Below are 20,735 nucleotides of genomic sequence, written 5' to 3'. Positions count from 1 at the left end.
AAACACTGCTCTACACCAAAAAAAGGTGTAAGTAAGGTGTAAGTGGGAGCCAGAAAGATTCAAACCTGGCACCTCTGACTGCCAGAAAGGTCCCTCGCCTCTCCTGGCTTCAGCTGCTTGTCAGTAAAACTGAATGAGAAGAGCTCCTGTGACATAGGGTTGCTACAAAGTTTAAATGAAGTAGTCGGCACAGAAGATTAGGCATGGAGAATGTTCCCACCATGGAATGTCACACAAAACAGTGAATAAATGCAATGGCAGGCAACAACTAGGTAACTGTTTGTATAATAATAGTAAAGAAAAAGTTCACAAAAGATCACCCATAACATTATGCCCTTTTAATAAAGTGAAGAATGACTAAAAATGTTTAAACGTTTACAGGTTCATCTGTTGCAATAACACTTCAGGCAAGGGAAGGCAGGAGTGTGAAAAATATAGCATTTAAGATGGCAGCTACTAGTAGGTTGGTGGGGGACACAGAAGCATGGGATCATAGTGGGATGTAAGATACCGTCCAGATCTTGGCTTGCTTTGAATAGTAGATTTGTGGGTGGTTACCACATTAGCAAAAATAACTAAGTAAATAAATAACTATTTGAAAGAGGAGTGTGCATGGAATGATAATGACAATGTCTCATAAAGCAAGAATTGAGATTAACCCAATTTTTGTCTACCTGAAACCCTACTTGTAAAAAAAGGGTCAGACACGGTGCCAAGTGTTCAATAAATGTTCTCTGTCATTCTTGGATATCCTTATTATTATCAGAATTATCTGCATACCCCTAGCCAGCTGTTCTTGATGTCTGCCCCAGGCTATTGGTGAGATGGGTCCTCAAACTCAAACTTCTCAGGAACAGAAAGCCCAGCCCCATGTAGGCTCAGGCCAGGTGCCCATCCTGTGAGCGGACACCAGTGGGGAACGGTCATGGTCATGAGGTGCTCACTTTTGGTTTCAGCAGTGAAAGTTGGAAATCCCTGTTCGAAGAAGATGGCCACCAGGAAGCTTGGGCTCTAGAGTTAGGTCTACATTTGAATCTTGGTTTTGTTATCTATGTGACTTTAGACAAACGACTGTGCCTCTCAGAGCCTCACTTGGTTCATGTGTAAAACAGGGCAAATGACCTCACAGGTCATTACCAGGACTAAAGGAGGTAATCAACACAAAATGTTTAGCACAACATCTGGAACATCATTTACAATCTCAAAAGCACTACCTGCTTCATCATTGGGTCTCCCAGGCCACCCATGGGACTGCTTGTTTCCTAGCTTCGGATGAGGGAGGTGGTACGGACAGCTGAAAGTGGAAACAGCTGCCATGTTGCGTGGGGGGGGGGGGGGGGGGTGAATGTGTGTGTCACAGTTTTCCACTTCCTCCTGGAACCATTTCCTTTGTGAACTAAACAGGGAGGAACTGGCAGACAAAGGAACAATTCTGGGAGAGCCCAGTCCCATAGCCTGAAGTTATTTCCTTAGAGGTCGGTGGCTTGCCCCACCCCCTCCTGTCTAAAAATGCTCCTTGAAGAGGGAGCTACAATTCCTGGTGCCCAGGGCGAAGGCGCTGCTGGTGGATGACAGTAGCTTGGCAGAGCCAGAAAGGCCACTAAGATGCAGGGCTTTCACTGACCCTATCACCCTGCCTTACCACCTGCTTCTCTACTGACCTGTGACCTCCCTGACTTCTGGCCTCCTTGTCTTCCAGTAGATGAGAGAATTGTACTACTCTACTATCCCTAATTATAATCCCCATGGTTGACAAACCCTTTCCTAGCCATTCCCAATGCCCCCTAGCACAGACCTACACATGGGGATTCTACACCCCTCATTACAGAATAGGAAAATGACACTCAGAGGAGCTACTGACTTACCTCAAATTCAACACTAGTAAATGGCAGGAGTTAGAACCCAAACCAGATCCTTATGCCAAATCCTAAATCTTCCAACCTTTCTTTACCACCTCCCTTCCTTGGGATTTTGTGTTTCTGTCAAACTTGTACTATTCTCTTTAGCATAGAGGATATTCAGTTTCCTGCCAGAGCTTTAATTAACACACACGAAAGTCTTCCAAGGTGACCTCGCTCCCCCTTGCCCTCCCTCACACCAGCGCTATATTTAACTCCTGGAAATCAGTCGGCACTGAGGCACTGGCATTGCAGCTGGGATTTCTTTGCTACTCTTTTTTCATTCTTTTCCAGCCCCATGAACCACGGTCTCCCCTGTGTACTCTGAGACAACAGGAAGTGTTTGTTTTAGTGATCAACAATGCTAGTCCAACTGGTGTGATCCCCTCCAATGGCCTTCTCTTGGACTTAGAAAAGTGCCTGTAAATTCAAAGGAAGGAAGTGGGATGTCCCCATGGCTCCAGATGGGTAGATCTGCAGCAACTTGGAAGAGACCGTGGGCAGGGGAAGGAGAGATTTCTGCACCCCAGAAGTGAAGGGGCAATTCTACTGGCCTCACCTGTATTGCTGGGGCTTCTCGGCTGCTTTACCCACAGCTGGACACAGACAAAAGTAGCATCCTGAAGGAGCATGGGGAGAGGCATCCCTTAGTAGCTCCTCAGTATTTTTCCCATTCCACAATCCTCAGTTTCCACACCTACAAAATGGGGCTAGTCTACCTTGTCATAAGAATGAAATTACCACTCCGGCCAGTATGGCTCAGTTAGTTTGGTGTAGTCCCCTGCACCAGGAGGTTGCCAGTTTGATTCCTGCTCTAGGGCCCATGGCTGGGTTTCAGGCTCAATCCCCAGTTCAGGGTATGTAGGGGGCAGCCCAATCTCACATCGATGTTCCGTTCTCTCTAAAAATCAATAAACTGCTGGGACCGGTTAGGCTCAGTGGATAGAGCGTCGGCCTGTGGACTGAAAGGTCCCGGGTTCGATTCCGGTCAAGGGCATGTACCTTGGTTGCGGGCAGATCCCCAGTGGGGGGTGTGCAAGAGGCAGCTGATCGATGATTCTCTCTCATCGATGTTTCTAACTCTCTGTCCCTCTTAATTCCTCTCTATGTAAAATCAATAAAATATATTTTAAATAAATAAATAAATAAAAATAAATAAACTATTTTTTAAAAAGAATGAAATTATGTAAATAATACATGTAACTCTGTTGAAGCAGAATATGATAATTATGAAAGAGTAATATAAATAGCTAACATTTATTGAGTACTTACTATGTGCCAGATACTGTTCTAGGGACATTCTCATGTAGTAGGGCCCCTTCACACTGATGAGGTGGTATACTCACAGGTCACTGACAATGTACATGAGGAATGGGTGGTTATGGAAGTGTCCCAAAGGTACACAGCTAGGAAATGCGCCAATAGGACTTGAACTCGAGTATTTTGGGTCACTCAATATATGTTAGTTTATGTTAAGATTAAAATCCACCAACTACAAAATGGGCATCACTAAATAATGGGCAGCCATACTCACATGAGGGATACAAGTTCAACCAAAACAGGGTTTGGGGAGCTTGGGCAGTTAGGCTTCTGGTTCCTTTTGTTACCCAGGGCTTTTGGTTCTTCTTTTTTCCTTTTTTAAGCATCTTTTTACTATGCTGAGCCACTGTGAGGACAGACATGGTCTTCAGATCACATTAACCAGTCATTATACTTTATCAACTCTGAAGAAAAGTTTGCCTCAAGAATTCATTCATTCCACAAATACACACTTATCTGTGTCAGGCACTAGCAAAAGCAGGCACTATTCCTGTCCTCAGGGAGTTCAGGCTCATGTAGGGCAGTGGTCGGCAAACTGTGGCTTGCGAGCCATATGAGGCTCTTTGGCCCTTGAGTGTGGCTCTTCCACAAAATACCACGGCCTGGGCGAGTCTATTTTGAAGAAGTGGCATTAGAAGAAGTTTAAGTTTAAAAAATTTGGCTCTCAAAAGAAATTTCAATCTTTGTACGGTTGGTATTTGGCTCTGTTGACTAATAGTGTGCCGACCACTGATGTAGGGGAAACGGACATTAATCGAAGACAGACATAAGTAAATATAACATTTCACCATGAAAAGTACCACGGGAGAATGGTGCTATGATAGCATAAGTAGGAGAATGGTTGTGGTCCGGAGAACAGGGAAAGTTTCCCTTAGGAAATCAGAAGTGAATTGAGAGCCAAAGTACTGGTTTCAGGAGAAGGGAGCTCTAACACGCAGAAGGAACAGCACATATAAAAGTCTGGGTTAGGAGGCTGAGGGGCAGAGGGGGGAGGTCTCTTTGGAAGGGCTGCAGGGGTGGCAGGCCACAGAGAGATTCCTTTTTTTCCCTTCCCCCACCAAACATGGAGGTCACACCTGTTACGTGCACTGCTTTCCTTTCCAGGGAGACCTGCCTCTCCACTGCTATCACGGGTCATACCTCACTACTCTGCTGGGTCGTTAACACATCTCTCAAATCATATTCAAAAATGTTTTAGGTAGTGCACTAGTTCTTTCTCCAGGAGCCTTTATGGGTTATTTTGCTCTGCTGTTTAGAAATGAGAAAGGAAAATTGAATATACCAAAAGAAAAATTGTAGGCCCTTCATAAAACCACATCCTGACAACTCTTCCTATTTTCCAGCTTTAAACCACGCTGCTTGCCACTCCTCTGATTATCAAAACACAGAAGGATGAGTTATCTTTGTCCTAAAGATGCTTGCCAAGTAGTGAGGTGGTCAAAGGAGAAACTGTGTTTCCTCCCACTGCTTTGCAGTGGCTGAAATTCTAACTTGCAAGCTTTTCCAAGCATTTTTGTAAATTCCAGGCTGAAAGGTGACCAGGATGAAATCTGAAGTCAGAGTGTCCTCTGAGCCTACCTGGTAGGAAGCAAAACCAAGGTTGTTATTCTGTGGTTGGCTGAAGTTTAATTGATTCACTTCTCTCTTGTCATGGAAATTACACTCATTACCTTTGGGTTCTCTAAATAAGTCTGCCTTCCCTGCACTGGAACTGTAGGGGCAGTGAGGAGCCAGTTTCTGGAGGGTTTCACTCTCAGGCCGCATCAGGGGTGTGGCCTGGGGATGAGGTCCTGGCAGCAAGTAACAGTGCTTTTCTGCCTGTGGCTTAATTTCTGCTCTGTTCCTTTTGATTTCAATTAGGTGGGAAGGGTGGAGAAGCAGAGAGAAAGTTGATCTTAGCCTTGGTTGGGTATCCACGAGGAACAATAAGCACTCTGTGGCCTAATCTGAGATATATTTTTAAAAACGTTTCTAATTTTATTTGGCAAACTTTTTTGCATCCCAGAGAACAATTATCGCCCATCTTGGGTTTCTGTCCCACATAGTGAAAGACTGAAGACTTATAAACAATGATTAAACCATTTCTTCCTGTGTTTTTTCCTCATTGGGATTCACTATATCTCCCCAAGGCTCAACTAAACCAAACAAGATCAATGAAATTTATTCGTGGCTCTAAATAAACTTCAGACATAAAAGACAGCCCTGTCCTTGGTGTCCCTGCCTGTCCTCAGAAAGCAGGAATGATTTAGACCAGGAGCGAAGACGAGAGGGGTGGAATAGGGGTTGGTGAAGGAGATCTTTCCTGACAGGATGGCAGAGATTTCTGGGTTGCATTACTGTCCCCCCAAATGGAAGATGCAGTCCCCTCACCTGACACGGAGGGGTCCTTAGAAAGTGAGCACTGAGGGAAGTGGATCCGCTGCCATAGGCACCCCAAGCTCAGTGTTGGGCCCAGGGCTTGCAGAGTCCCCTGGTGTCCTCTTGCCCCCACCTACCCCTTCCCTTGTGCCTACCACTGCACCTGAGGCTGCCGGAGTCACATATGAATGAATAGAGCATCTGCTGGGTGCATTGAATGCCACAAGCATCGCTTCATCCCATCTCCATGAAGCAGCTACTGTTACTGCCCACGCTGTTTGCAGGCAAAGAACTGGAAGCTTAGCAATGCTAAGGCGTTTCCCCAGAGGCCCACAGCTAGGCCACGGCAGAGCTGGGAGGGGCCCCAGGTGGTGCACACAGCGCTGCTCCTCTATGACTTGGACTGGATTTAACACAAGGTACTTTAATTTTCAGCTGGCTGTGTGACCATAACTAAGTCAACCTCCCCGACCCTCACTTTCCACCTTGTTAAAAGGAGGGAGTTAGAATCATGTTCACAGAATAAATGTTCTCTGGGCATCTTCTGAGGTTGAGGCACAGTCCCTGTCCTCATGGACTTGTCACAGCAGCTGCAGCGGATCTGTTGCTGAGTACTCTGATCAGCACTGTGGAGTCTGTGTTGTTGTGGGGAGTTTAAGAATAGCAGTTTAAGTACCACAGCTTCACGGAGTGATTGCTGGCTCCAGGCACAGCACCATCTGAGTGCTTCCAAGCATGGCCTGACCTGGTTCTCCCAGCCTAGGAGGTCGGGTGCTATCGCTCTCGTTTTACAGGTGAGAAAAGCTGGGCTGAGTCTCGAACATGCCCACTCTGTGCAGCGTGGACATGGCAGCACAGGAATTCTGATTTGCACAGGTCTGACCCTAAAGCCAATCATTGTGCTCTTCTAAGCAAGACCCCACGCCCAGCTAGTTACAATTTTCTGTAGGGCCTCTTCTTCCCACCTTGCCTCTCCGTCTTCTCAGGAGCAGGTATCTACTGATATGTTTTTAAGGAATGAGAGAGTTCTTCCCACAGACCTTCCCCGCAGTGTGTGTTTTGGTGAAGTAGTTCTCAGAGATTGGACCTTGGCCTGCCTGCATCAGAATCACCTGGAGTGCGCGTTAAAGTGCAGATTCCTGGGTCCCAGGACAGGGTCACTGAATCCGACTCTCCTGATAGCAGGTCTGGGACTCTGCCCTTCCAACTAACCTGCTCGGAGAGTCTTAGTCTTGCTAAGTCTTTTTTTTTTTTTTTTTTCCTCTTTTTTTTTTTTTTCCTCTTTTTTTTTTTTTTTCCTCTTTTTTTTTTTTTTCCTCTTTTTTTTATTTTTATTAAGGAATTATATCTGTACATATCTTACCCCACCCCACCCCGTCTTGCTAAGTCTTAGTCTTGAGCCTTGGGAATGTATGAGCCCTAGCAGAACCATTTGTCATATGCATTATATGATTTTTCTACAAATCCAATTCTCTGTGGTTTAAATCCCTGTGGCTTGGATTATCTGGCCTTAAAGACAAAGCTGCCCTCAGAGGCACCTCTGTGTTCGCTGCACCTGAAAGCCAGCTTCCTGGGGGAGTTCCGTGTTGTCCCTGAAAACCCGTGTCCTGGCTGAAAGCTTTCCTGCCTGAAGAACAAGGTTCTCTCTGGGATGAGATCCCACTGTTCAGTCAGGTGTGTGCTTTGAGTTACTTGTTTTTCTTCTATAAGATATTCATAGTTAGGGCTCAAGTTCAAAGGGCCAGTGGGGAGAGGCCCACTGGGCAGGAATTTCAGACCCACAGTAAGGGGCTCTCACCCACCCAGTAAGGGGACCCCCAGGTCAGGGGCCCCAGTGAAGTCATAGCCCAGAGCCCTCAGCAGGAGGGCTTTGAGGGGCTGCCTGCCTGCTCCCCACCCCAGCCTGGCCTCTGCTGCTCTGAGCCAAAGTCTTCTGATGGTGGATTCAGGAGCAGGGGGCAGGCTTTGAAGTCGGACAGACCAGGGCTTAAGGCCCAGCCTTACTGTTTACTGGCTGGATGATCTCATGTCTCCAAGCCTCTGTTTCTGGCCTTGTAGAGTACAGATGGCAATAAAGCATACCTCTTGCGCAGTTTATGAGGATTAAATGAGATGATGCAGGCTAACTCCCAACACACGATAACGGCTCCATTCTAGGGAAGCGTTCTTACCCGCTTCCTGCCTGCAAGCGGATCCCCCGCCCCACCCCCTGCTCATGCTCCTGGGCAGCTGCACTTTGGAAGGAAATGCCATGCGATGCTCCCGCTGCCACCTGCTGCCTGCCAGCTCCTTCCAGGCGGCAGGACCAGCACTGGGAGCTACTCGCGCCCCCTCTGCTTCACCCAGATTCACTCAATCCCCTCAGCCTCCTTTGCATTATTTGGACTTTCATGGTCACATCTCAGTTAAACGAAAAACACTTAGAAGTCAAGATTCCATGTTCGGAACCCCATCAAGGACCAGGAGAAAAGCAAACAAAAAGTGTTACAAAGCCTGAATACCATAGCTCCTGTTTTTATTTTTATTTATTTATTTTTTATATATTTTATTGATTTTGTACAGGGAGGAAGGAGAGAGATACAGAGTTAGAAACATCGATGAGAGAGAGTCATCGATCAGCTGCCTCTTGCACACCCCCTACTGGGGTTATGCCCGCAACCAAGGTACATGCCCTTGACCGGAATCGAACCCGGGACCCTTCAGTCCCCAAGCCGACGCTCTATCCATTGAGCCGAACTGGTTTCGGCTAGCTCATGTTTTTAAATGCAGAGAACTCACTCACAACCTAATTGGTATTGCTTTAGAAACCATCATAACAAACCTTAAGTTAGAAGCAGGAGAGTTTGAGAAGCAGGGATGCTGCCACACTTAGGCGCTTGCTGAGTGCAGCAAGAAGAAATCCTTGAAAACTCACAGCCAAGAGAAAGAGAGGATGGAAAAAAAGGGAGGGAAAGGGGAGAGAAAGGAAGGGACAAAGGGGACAACTGACTGGAATACTATTACCAATTAAAAGGAATAAAATATCGATTCACTTACATAAACTTTGAAAACTTTATGCTACCTGAAAGAAACCAGTGTCAGAAGGCCACGTAGTATTTTTTTCTTTTCCTTTAACTGATATGAAATGATCAGAATAGACAAATCCATACTGATAATAAATAGATTAGTGGCTGTTGGGGCTGGGATGTTGGGAGTAATGAAATTATTCTAAAATTGTGGTGATGGTCTCACAACTCTGCGAATATAATGGGAACCAATGAATGTACACTATTAGAAAGAATAGTCTGAAAAGTTTGATGTCATTCATTAAAGAACAGTAATTCTCTAGAAGGTGTGGTGGGGCAGGGATGGCTAGGAGGTCCCCAAGATGTTTTCAGAGAGTCCCTATGGTCAAAACTATTATGCAGTACTAAGGCCTTATGAGGCCTTTTCATGCTCATTGTCCCGTGGCTGTACAGAGGAGTTTTTGCCATGTGATGGTTACATGGCTTGTGATATCATGTAGCTCTGAAGGCTAATGGGATATGTGCCTCTGTATTCTTGTGTTTTAAATCTCTCTCAGTCTTAATTCTTAATACAGCCAAAGTTGACAGATATAAACCACATAAAACAAAAGCTCATTGGGGTACTTGGTAATTTTTTAAAGTGTAAAGGAATCCTGAGGCCAAAACATTTCAAAACCACGTGTAGAGAGAGAAACTGCCACTGCACCCCATAGTCTTAGCATTCCTGTCTGACAGCAGAGCAGTGTTGTGGGTTTTCAACTATGAACTCTGACTGCAAACCACAGAAAGCTCCCATGGTACCTTCCCCTCAATGCCCTCCCTGTAGAAATCAGCATGGCCTCCCTTGTGAGCATTTACTATGTATGGGCACAGCGTTTTTCATGCCTGACATACTCATCTTCACAAGGACCCTACTAATAAAAGGCAGGTACTGTTATTACCCCCCCTTTACAGAGGAGTAAACTGAGTTATAGGCTAAATAACTTGTCAAAGGTCCCACAGCTAATGGATGATGGAGCCTGAACTTGAACCCAGGCAGTCTGGCTCCAGGTTTAGCTCTCTTAAGCAGGATGTTATAGCCCCTCTGAGCCATCCAGATCCTGTAGCTACAAGTCAGCCTCAACACTTCCCCAGGAGAGCCTAGGGTGGGAAGAACCTCATGGAGTTGAAAGTCAAGAGACTAGAGTTGAAGTCCTATCTCCTCTGCTTGCGTCTGTGTAATTCGAGCAAGTTATTTATCTTCCCTGAGCCTTGGATTCTTCATCTAAAAAGTTAGGGTGATCATGGGACCTATCCCAAAACCTGTTGGTAGGATTTATAAAATACTGCAAACCAATGTGGTGCCATGAGGAAAGGAAGAGAGTGAGGGAACCAGGTCCAGCCAAGGCCATGCTAGCTGTGTGACTGAAGAAGTTATTTAACCACTCTGAGCCTTAGTTTCATTCTCGGTACAATGGCAATAATGAAATTCTTGATAGGAGATATAAATAAGACTGCAAGTCTGAAAGGGTTTAGGCAGCTCAGCACAGGTTAGCTGTTATTATACACAAGGGATTGGCAAGTTGCAAAGCAGGACAATACTAGTATTGTAATGAGGTCTTTAGCTTTAAGGCAAACCAAGTTCCTGTTACTATTTGGGACAGGGAGACATCAATGACATCATGGTCTTGGCACGCTCCAACTTTTAAAGGATTCTGTGCCCTAGGATTTTGCAACTCCATGTGGTCTCAACCACCACCAGCAGCAGCAGCAGCAGCTGGGAGCTTGTCAGCAATGCAGACTCTCAGGTCCCACCCATACCTCCCGAGTCAGAATCTGCATTTTGACAAGATCCCCAAGATTCCTATACACACACAAGTTTAAAAAAACACTGGTGTCTAATGGAAAGAAAGAACGGTAATGGTAGTTTTTGGCCTGGGATAGAAAGGGTTAATGTTTAGTTTGGCTCCTGCCAAGGCACCGGATACAGAAGGTTCCAGAGATTGAAGCGTATAGACTGATGGGACAGGAAGGCTCCCTTCCTGCCTGTGTCCTGGACCGCCAGGGCTCCAGCCTGGGGCCTGCACTGAGCCTCGGGCTGTGGTGAGCAAGGGCCCCAGGCCTGCAAAGCAAAGGGCATGCTGGGACAAAGGGAGGCCTAAGTGCCTCTCCTCGGGCCACCTGGACTCAGTTGCCAGAATGAGCCTGGGAGGTTCAGTCCTCAGGCTAAGGCCATGTAAGGTCTGAGGCAGAGTGGAGAAGCCCAGAGGAATGTCCCAGTTAACTAAGCAGGGCTCTCCCAAGGGTGGCCAGCACTGGGGCAGCTGTGTGAAGGCCTCTGAGGCCTCCTGTTGCACCCAGCCCCACCCTCTGACCCCTGGCCTCTAGGAGATGGGAGCAGGGCTGGGTCCCGGGACCCGGGACACAGCGCTGTGACCGTGCTTCCTCCGCAGTGCTGGAGCAGCTGCTCCCCGAGCTCACGGGGCTGCTCAGCCTCCTGGACCACGAGTACCTCAGCGACACCACCCTGGAGAAGAAGATGGCCGTGGCCTCCATCCTGCAGAGCCTGCAGCCTCTCCCAGGTCAGACATCAGCACTCTGCCCAGAGCCCCTCAGGACCCTCAGGAGCTCCCAGGCTGCTGGCAGGAGGAAGTTCACAGCATAGCATTCAACACTTTGCGTGGTCTGGCCAATGTCCTCATCCACATCGGCCCTTCTCCACCACAACTCTGCCTGTGCTCTTTGTGCTTCTCCATCACCAAGGCATCACAAATCCACACACACAATGCAAATGCCACACACATTTGTAAGGTACATGCCACATACCACACTCACACACACACCACATTCTCACATACACCTCACATGCATAGCACATCCATAACAAATATACACAACATGTGACACACATCACACTCTCACCAACAGTATGCACTCACATACACAGCACACATGACACATTTCTCACACCCCACATGCTCTCATACACAACACATACACATCACACATTCCTGTACAGAGACGCACACTGACACACACCATCTTTATGAGTTGGCCCCACATCATTATTCATTCCCCACCCCATTTCCCACAGCTTCTCTGCCTGTCTTCCCAGCAGCAAGGCCTCCTCACCTGCTCCAGCCTTTCCTCTACTCCCATCTGCCCCCAAGATGATCTGTGTACATCAGGAGCTCAGTGAACTCTAATGGGCTGGCCCCGTGTCCCGCACTACTGAAGGGTGTCTGAGTGATAGGCTGGGAGGTCACTACTCAGTGATTCTCTGAGCCTCACTTCCCAGTGACAAAGAAGGTCCAAGTCACTGGCTGCCCTCACAGGACTGGGTGGAGGAAGGGGACAGTGGCCGTTGAGCTGGCTGGAGCCCCTGCCCCCAGCCACTCCAGGGCGCCCCCTGTATTCTGTTTTCTATAATGGGCTCTAAGCATCCTTTCACTTGGAGGAGGACCTCAGTAACAATGTAAAAATGAAAGCAAGGTTTGAAAACTAAAGAAATCATTTTGGTTGTGCACAAGCTTTGCAAACTGAATCCTGTATCCTATGCAGTGGGGAGATCTAGCCCCTCCTCAGAGTCAGCTTCTGCCGATCCCCATCCTCCTCACTGTTAGTGTGTTCTCCTTCCTCCCAGAAAAAGAAGTCTCCTATCTGTATGTGAATACAGCCGACCTCCACTCCGGGCCCAGCTTCGTGGAGTCCCTCTTTGAAGAATTTGGTAAGTGACCCTCTCCTGACCTCAGTCTCTGGAAAGGCCCCTGACCGGGCAAGGAGATAACTGCACTTGGGCCTGACTCCAACATGACAACAATGGTCACTTTAGGCAAGTTCCTGAGCCTCTCTGGGCCCTGTCACATCCGCAAGTCTAGTCAAATGTACGGTAATAGGAAGTCATCCCCAAAATGTGAGGAAAGGAAGGGATGAACGTGCAGGCCAAGGAAGTATGGCACCTGGGGCATTGTCCTGCCTGCTACCTCACGTTCATCAGCAGTGGCCGCTTGGGACCCTGCGTTGAGCAGTGCAGTGGCACCATGGGCATGGGAGCAGCCAAGCAGGGCTGGTGCAGTGTGTGCGTAATGAATGTTCTATCTCAAGAGGAGGCTCAACACAGGGAGACAGCTGTGGGTCAAGTGAGGGAGTGTTAGAGGCTAATGGACTTAGGGAAGACATTGCTTTCGTGACATAACCCTTACAAATCTGCACAGCACTGTACCAAACGGTATCTCATTCGATCTTCTCCATAACTCTGAGAGAGAGACAAGGGCGGTTTACAGATAAGAAGATTGAGTCTCAGAGCGATGAAGTCACTGGTCATTAGAGTTACTAAGAGAGTTGGTATTGGAGGCCTTCTGACCCCAAATCCAGCCCTCTTCCTGCTCTGCCTTGCTCATCCTCGCTTTCTCTGCCCCACGGCCTGACATTTCATAGACTGTGACCTGGGTGGCCTTCGGGATACGCCTGAGGACGAAGGGGAGCCCAGCAAAGGAGCCAGCCCTGAGCCAGCCAAGAGCCCATCTCTGAAACATGTGAGTCATGAACTGGCTTCCCACACCCTCAGGCCCTTTGCTCCTCTGGAGAGAGCAAGGGAAGCTGCCCCGATGCTGGGGACGCTCCCGGATGTGGAGGACCCTGTTCTCTCTCCCACGTGGTAGCTAAGGGCAGAAACTGACTCACGCTTGCTGTGCCCCTGCTGAGCAGGGATAATGTGGTAAGCTGACCTGTCCCTTTAGGCCCAAAGAATGACCCAAAGGGTTCTGTCATGGCTTGTGCTTGCAGTAACACAGATGGAGTGATAGGGAAAGCTCTGGGCCAGAAACTGAGTGGCCTTTACCCTCTTCCCTACTGCTGTGTGGCCTCTGAGTCTGAGTTTTTCACGTACAAAATGAAGGTTTGGACCATATCTAGCGTTCCTAGCCTTAGGGCCATAGAATTAGGGCAAGGGACCCATAATCACACCAACCTTTGTTTCTCAGCTGCATAATTCACTATCATCAGCATCAACAGTTCCAACTGTTGACAACTTACTGTGTCCTTTACATGCACACCGCAACTGAGTGAGTTATCCTCATTTTACAGGAAAGGAAATGACGCTCAGGGAGAGTAAGTGACATGCTGGTGTCCCACAACAAGAAGGTAATAGAGTGTAGCTGTAAAGCCAGGGTTCCCTGGCCCCAGAGCCTAAGCTCTTGGCCACGAGGCGATACTGCCTCACTAAATAACATCTCACATTCACTTGTCCCGCTGTCCTCATGTGTATGTAGAGGTGGTTATAGGGTACTGCAGCACTCACAGTAGCTTTTAGTAATTGTGCGCGTGTTCACTCAAGCACATAACTCCTTTTATGTGACAGTCCTCAAAACTTTTAGACATTACAGAAGCCCTGCTGCCTAAATAACCTGGATAAAAACACAGGGCCAAACAAACACTCTTAAGGTTTCCCAGCTTTGCCCTCCTGCAAGTCTGTTAGATATTATAGCTACTCAGTCAGATCTTGCCTTCTGGGAGTGCCTACTCCCTCTCCCCAGCTTCCTTCCTGTCATTCTGCTGCTCTCCTCTGCTCTCCTTACCTTCTTAGTCTCACATACCTCTTCCTTCTCCTTCCAGGCAGCAGACTTGCCTCCACCGCTCCCAAACAGGCCTCCGCCTGAGGACTACTATGAGGAGGCCCTTCCCCTCGGGCCAGGCAAGTCCCCTGAGTACATCAGCTCTCACAGTAAGTTCTGGTCCCCTTGGGAGTAGAGGGCAAAGAGTAGGAGGCTCCTCTCCTGAAGCTCCAAGCCTGGCACCCGCCAGCCATACGCACCTCCTGAGGAGTAGCTGCCTGAGGATGTGGCCTCTTTAATGACGTCCTGGGTACATCAGTGGGTGTGGAGCCAGGGGTCAGGAGTTTGGGCTCTAGTCCCAGTTCTGTATAGCCTTGGGCAATCCCCTTCCCCTCTCTGGGCCTCTGTTCCCTTACCCTTAAAATAAGAAAGAGGGGTAGATACATGCATGTAAATGCACTGGGGTGGATGTGCACAGATGGCCACTATAACCTTTGCCTAGCCCTGAAGCTGGTGCTAACCTCAGTGCTCCTCCTCAGTGGGCTGGTGAACTAACGCATGTTTCAGCAGAGTCACATCTCACAGGCGGATTAGGTTATGTAGGTTATGAAGTCAAGGCATAGGATAAAAAAACACACGGTCAAAATCAGAGGCCTTCAGCGGAGAGTGTGGACACCCCAGGGGATTTATGAAATGATGCAGGCAGAAGTATTAAAAGTGTCATTTATATTTAGGTCAATACCTTTTTTAAAAAGTCCTATGTGAATGTTTTATAGAATTTATAATCTAATAATAGCATGATGTTTCTAATTAGTTTAAATATAATTATATATATATATATATATATATATATATATAATATGAACACATATAATCATTATTTATGTGTGTAATTTATACATAAACAAATACAACTATATTTCATTATTATATTTTTACCAGTAGGTGAGCACAATAAAAAAGAGGGCACTAGTACAAATTATCTTTGAAAAATCTCAGCCTGGCCAGCATAGCTCAGTAGTTGAGCATTGACCTATAAACTAGGAGGTCATGGTTCGATTCACAGTTAGGACACATGCCCAGGTTGCAGGCTTGATCCCAAGTGTGGGGCATGCAGGAGGCAGCCAATCAATTATTCCCTCTTATCATTGATGTTTCTATCTCTCTTCCTCTCTAAAATCAATAAAAGTATATTTTAAAACTAAAAAAAAAAAAAAAAAATCTCTTAAGTTGGCCACAAAAGGAGAGTTTGGTTTTGACTTGTTCTCAATCGATCTCCTCCAGTGTTACAACAGGTGGCTGTTCTTTTGAGGATCAGATAAGTCACTGGCTCAGGTGTAGGGACTTAGCAATCCATATAAAAAAGTACATGATGTTCAGTTGCCTAGATCACATATGGTTCTACTGATAACTTGGGAGAACAGTAACCCCGACTTGGATAGTAGGTTGGTGAGATGGAATTGAAGGAAAGGACTGTCATAGGGTGCCACTCACTGTTATTGCTTTTGTGCTGTAAAGTAAGAGATTAAGAAAAGGGTAGCGAGGCCCAGAAGGGGCTTTCATCTCAAGTGCTAAGAAATGACAGCAATTTGGTGGAGTACCACAAGGTACTATGATGTACATTGAAATATAATCGTCTACGCCTGAAAATATATATATAAAGAAAGTACATGATGGCTTTTTGATTACCCAGCATAGTAGCTGCACATGTATGTGAAAATGTTTATGTGCTGAGATATTTTCCAACCACAAAAAAGTAAATAGCCCTAACTGGTTTGGCTCAGTAGTTGAGCTTTGGCCTGAGGACCGAAGGGCTGCAGGTTCAATTTCTGGCCAAGGGCACATACCTTGGTTGCAGACTTGATCCCTGGCCCGGGTCAGGGCATATGTGGGAGGCACCAGTTGATGTCTCTCTTGCATCAATGTTTCTCTCTCTTCCCCTCCCCACATCATCTCTCCCTTCCATTCTTCCGGAAATCAATGGGAAAATATCCTCAGGTGAGGATTTTTTTTAAAAGTAAATAAAATAGGTCTCCTGTACTGATCAGAAATGAACTCCAAGATACATTCACTGAAAAAAATCAAACACATAATACTGTATATGACATGATTCCACTTATTTTTAATAGTATATATGCACAGACATTCATTTTAACAATTTTTCTAGGATATGCAAGAGACTCAACAGTGCTTTTCTATGGGAAATGAATAGAAAACTGGGTGAAGGCCGAGACCGGTTTGGCTTAATGGATAGAGCGTCGGCTTGGGGACTGAAGGGTCCCGGGTTCGATTCCGTTCAGGGCATGTACCTTGGTTGCGGGCATATCCTCGGTGGGGGGTGTGCAAGAGGCAGCTGATCGATGACTCTCTCTCATCGATGTTTCTAACTCTCTATCTCTCTCCCTTCCTCTCTGTACAAAATCAATAAAATATATTTTTAAAAAAAGAAAGAAAGAAAACTGGGTGAAGGGAACATATATTCCCACTCAAATTCTTTGGTGATTATGCTTTTTGCCATGGGCATATATATATTTTTTATTATAGTAAAACACACATAACAGGAAATTGACCATTTCAACCACTTTAAAATGTTCAGTCAATGGAATTTAATACATTCACAGTGTTGTGCAGCCATCACTATCTAGTTCCCCAACATTCTCATCACTGCAGAAGGAAGGCCATACCCATTAAGCAGTCACTCCCTATTCCCGTCTCCCCTGAGTCCCTACCAGTCACCAATCTGCTTTCTCTATGGATTTGCCTTTCTTGATACATCATATAATAGAATCATACAATGTGAGGCCTATTGATTCTCACTTATTTCACTTAGCATTATGTTTTCAAGGTCCATCCAAGCCATTGCATCTATCAGTACTTCCTTCCTTTTTCTGCCAAATAATATTCCTCATTTTGTTTATTCATCCATCAGATGGACATTTGGGTTGTTTCCCTCTTTGGGCCCCTGTGGCATAGTATTTTTATGATTGCTAAACTAGTTCAAACAGTGAAACAGTGAGTTTGGACAGGTGATCAGTGGCTTTATCCAGCCTTCATAGTCGTGGGGGTCTAATGTCACTGTTAGCAACTATCTGTCTGTAGAGCAAGTGACTTTTATTTTCTTCACTGGAGAATGGGGAGGGGGGGGGGGGCGGACAGCGGGTGAAGGGAATGAAGTGCTCTGTGCCCTGAATCCCAGGTCAAGCCCCTCAGATGAGGCTCCTCCACCTCCCTACAGAGCTCACCCCCCTCTCAGCTGGCACAGAGAAGCCGCCTCTGGAAGCAGCAGGCATCCTGGGGCAGTAAGGAAGGGAGGGCCTCAGGAAGGGCCAGGGACCTGATCCAGGGAAAGAGTGCCAAGCCCATCAGGGAGTATCCTTCCTTTCACACAGTATCCAGGCCCATGTGTCTGAGCACTTTGGCCAGGCTGTCCCTCCCTCTTCTCCCTCACACCTCTTCCTCCCACACCCCCACACCCCAGGTCCCGACTCTCCCAGTCCACCTCACAGGGCATGCCACCAGCACGTGAGGCCTCAGAGTCCTGCTGGGAAAGGAAGGCTCTGAGCCTCACTTGGGAGACAGAACTGGCTGTCCCAGTCGCTGAGAATGCGAGCACCGCCATCCTCCGGAAACAGATGGACAGCAGGGTCTGGGAGCCCAGAGCAGTGCTCAGAATAGTGTGGTGTGAGAGCGAGCTGGACTGGGTGAAGAAAGGCCTTCTGAAGGAGGGCTGTGCCACTGTCCCCTAAGCTGGCTGCCTTGGTCTCATCTCTAGCAAATTGTGTGTATCTCAGTTTCCTCGTCTGTAAAATGGGGCTGATGCCTATATCCCTGCACTATGGGAACTGGAGGAGACAATAAGAATAATGTGCCATGCACTGTGCTGAGAGTTTATATGCATGATATCACTAATCCAAGGTGGGAACTGTGCTTGTCACTTTAAGATGAAGAAGGTGAAACGCAGATAAAACTGTTTTCTTTCCAAGGTCACTCAGCAAATGATGGAGGCCGATTTACACTGAAATCTGATCAATCCCAACACATATGCCCTTCACCCACTGAACTTCAGAGTGTGCTCCAGAGACGGTCTACATCAAAATAACCTTTTTTTTTTTTTTAAATCCAACTCCTTGGAGTTCAATATAGTTTCTATTTTTACATATGTTTTAAAATGTCCTGTTAAATAGTAGGGAGATTTTAAAGTGCAGAATCCTCAGCCCCGTCCACACCAGTGAATCCTAGTTTCTGGGGATATAAGCCAAGGATCAGCAATTTAAAAAAGATACCTGGTAATTCTGAATAGAATAAAATGCGAGATAATCCCACCCCTGCTCTGTGCTGCAGCCCTGGGTGGGATTGTGCTGTGGAGATTCAGCACAGGCCACGGCTGTATTCAGTCTGACGTGCATTAGTATTACCTCCTCTGGTCCATTTCCTCCTTTGTAGTCACAGAGGCTTAGGAGGAGGATTGCTTTGATACAAAGAGGGGGATGTATCAGGAAGTGAGCAGAAGGGCTGAGGTGGCAGAGAATGCGGCCAAGGCGGAACAGGAAGGAGGCTGGGATACCACTCCGTGCAGTACAGGGACCAGGACTCACGTCCACACACACCACTGTCCTGGGGTCATTGAAGAGGGGCTGACCATGCTCTGCCTATGAAGGTCAGAGAGAAGAACTTCGGGCTGGGTCTTGAAGGGTGAGTAGGAGTTCTCTGAGAGAAAATAACAGAGCACAGGGAATAGCGTGAGCGAGGCCTGGAGGTGTGACAAGGCCCACCAGGACAGTTTGTGGTGACAGGAGCACAGAGGGCATGTGGGGAGCTGCAGCAGATGAGACACACTGAGGAGGCCCACACCCTGGCCAGGAGAGCTACAGGGAGGGCCACTCTCTCCCCTGAATGGGCAGTGGTATCCAGGGACTCCCCTAGCCCTGGCCCCTGGAGTCTGCCTACATTTTTCCAAAGTGTGGCTCCTTCTGCCAACCCCACAGATGGCTGCAGCCCAGCCCACTCCATTGTGGATGGCTACTACGAGGACGCAGACAGCAACTACCCCTCGACCAGGATGAACGGAGAACTGAAGAACTCCTGTAAGTACCAGGAGGGCCTTCTGTCCCCTTGGCCTGACCCTTAGCATGCATGTGCCCAACCCCCTTTAAGGTCCCCATAGATGCCCCAAACCCCTTGTCCTCCATGATCCCGGGATTCAGGGGAAAGATCACTGGCACAGGAGTTAGGAGCCCCCGATGGAGCCCTTGCCCTGACTCGTGGTGACGGACCTTATACAGTCATTCATTCTCTTTGAGCCTCCAGTTTCGTTATGTATAGAATGAGAACAGCTTGAGTGTCATGAGAATGACTTGAGACAGTGTATGCAAAGATGATGGGGTAGTGACAGTCACTGATGTCTACAGAGCTCTCACTAACTGCTAGGCACTTAGCCAAACACTCCACATCCACTGACTCTCACGGCAACCCAAATGGGCAGATGCTATGATACTGTGTTCACTATGATGGTTTTACTGATGAGGAAACTGAAGCTCTGAGAAGTTGCCAAGGCCACAAAGCTAGAGGCAAAGATAGAGGACAGCACCCATGTGGGTGTGTGGCCATTACCATAACCACACCTCACACGCACCCCTTCGCGGTCCTGGGGCCCCAGAGCAGGATGCCTTGGAAGGGGTGGGGAGGTGAGACCCAGCTGATGGCACAGTGGCAGGTCCTTTCCCATGGCGCCTGCAGACAACGACTCGGACGCAATGAGCAGCTCTTACGAGTCCTACGACGAGGAGGAGGAGGACGGGAAGGGGCTGCAGCCCACGCACCAGTGGCCCTCCGAGGAGTCCTCCATGCACCTGGTGAAGGACTGCAGGATATGTGCCTTCCTGCTGCGGAAGAAGCGCTTTGGGCAGTGGGCCAAGCAGCTGACTGTCATCAAGGAGGACCAGCTCCTGGTGAGTGGGCACAGGCGTGTTCCTCTCGGCCTCTCGTGGGCTTGTGCACGTGTGTTTATCTGTGTGTGTGCAGGCATGTCTGCCTCAGTTACCCTGAGCTTGCTTTGTGCGCAGAGGCTCAAGGCCTGGTGCTTTGAAGATCGGTGTTCTGCCACTGGAGTAGAATTTTAAAAAAATAAAAATAAAACCTAGCCAAAACCAATTTGGCTCAGTGGATAGAGCATTGGTCTGTAGACTGAAGGGTCCCAGGTTCAATTCCAATCCGGGGCATGTACATTAGTTGTGGGCACATCCCCAGTAGGGGCTGTGCAGGAGGCAGCTGGTAGGTGTTTCTCGCTCACTGATGTTTCTAGTTCTCTATCCCTCTCCCTTTCTCTCTGTAAAAAAATCAATAAAATGTATTTTTTTTTAAATATTTTGTAACTGTTATGAGAGAGATTAGCCTATAAGTTTCCTTTTCTGTAATGTCATTGCCAGGTTCTGGTATCAAGGTTATGCTGGCCTCATAATAAGAACTGGGTAGCGATAATCATTACTGATAAACTATTGACTTCCCAAACCCAACCCTCTATCTCTGCTAGAATTCCCTCTCGCAAATTCCTAGCATGCAGCCCATTAGTAGCAAGGAGCCAACTTCCTCCCAAGCCAGCCTGTTTCTTCTCTTTAAAGAAGTTC

General features: G+C 47.5%; 1 protein-coding gene across 4 annotated transcripts in view; it reads left to right on the top strand.

The window, feature by feature from the left end:
* The window catches only part of AFAP1L1 (actin filament associated protein 1 like 1), a 52,535-nt gene that overhangs the window by 16,000 nt on the left and 15,800 nt on the right, over nucleotides 1–20,735 (top strand). For 3 of the 4 annotated variants that reach the window (XM_045576548.1, XM_045576547.1, XM_036423911.2), the window contains exons 2-7: nucleotides 11,014–11,142; nucleotides 12,204–12,287; nucleotides 12,998–13,095; nucleotides 14,174–14,282; nucleotides 19,098–19,196; nucleotides 19,849–20,060. In XM_045576548.1, the coding sequence (XP_045432504.1) occupies nucleotides 11,014–11,142; nucleotides 12,204–12,287; nucleotides 12,998–13,095; nucleotides 14,174–14,282; nucleotides 19,098–19,196; nucleotides 19,849–20,060 (731 nt within the window). Of the gene's footprint in view, nucleotides 1–11,013; nucleotides 11,143–12,203; nucleotides 12,288–12,997; nucleotides 13,096–14,173; nucleotides 14,283–15,401; nucleotides 15,720–19,097; nucleotides 19,197–19,825; nucleotides 20,061–20,735 lie in introns of those variants that run through there. The other variant, XM_045576549.1, reaches the window with a different exon arrangement.

This window comes from Pipistrellus kuhlii, unplaced genomic scaffold (genome assembly GCF_014108245.1).
Source record: "Pipistrellus kuhlii isolate mPipKuh1 unplaced genomic scaffold, mPipKuh1.p scaffold_m20_p_8, whole genome shotgun sequence".
NCBI classification, from domain to species: Eukaryota; Metazoa; Chordata; class Mammalia; order Chiroptera; family Vespertilionidae; genus Pipistrellus; species Pipistrellus kuhlii.
This window is presented reverse-complemented; position numbering and strand designations above follow the sequence as displayed.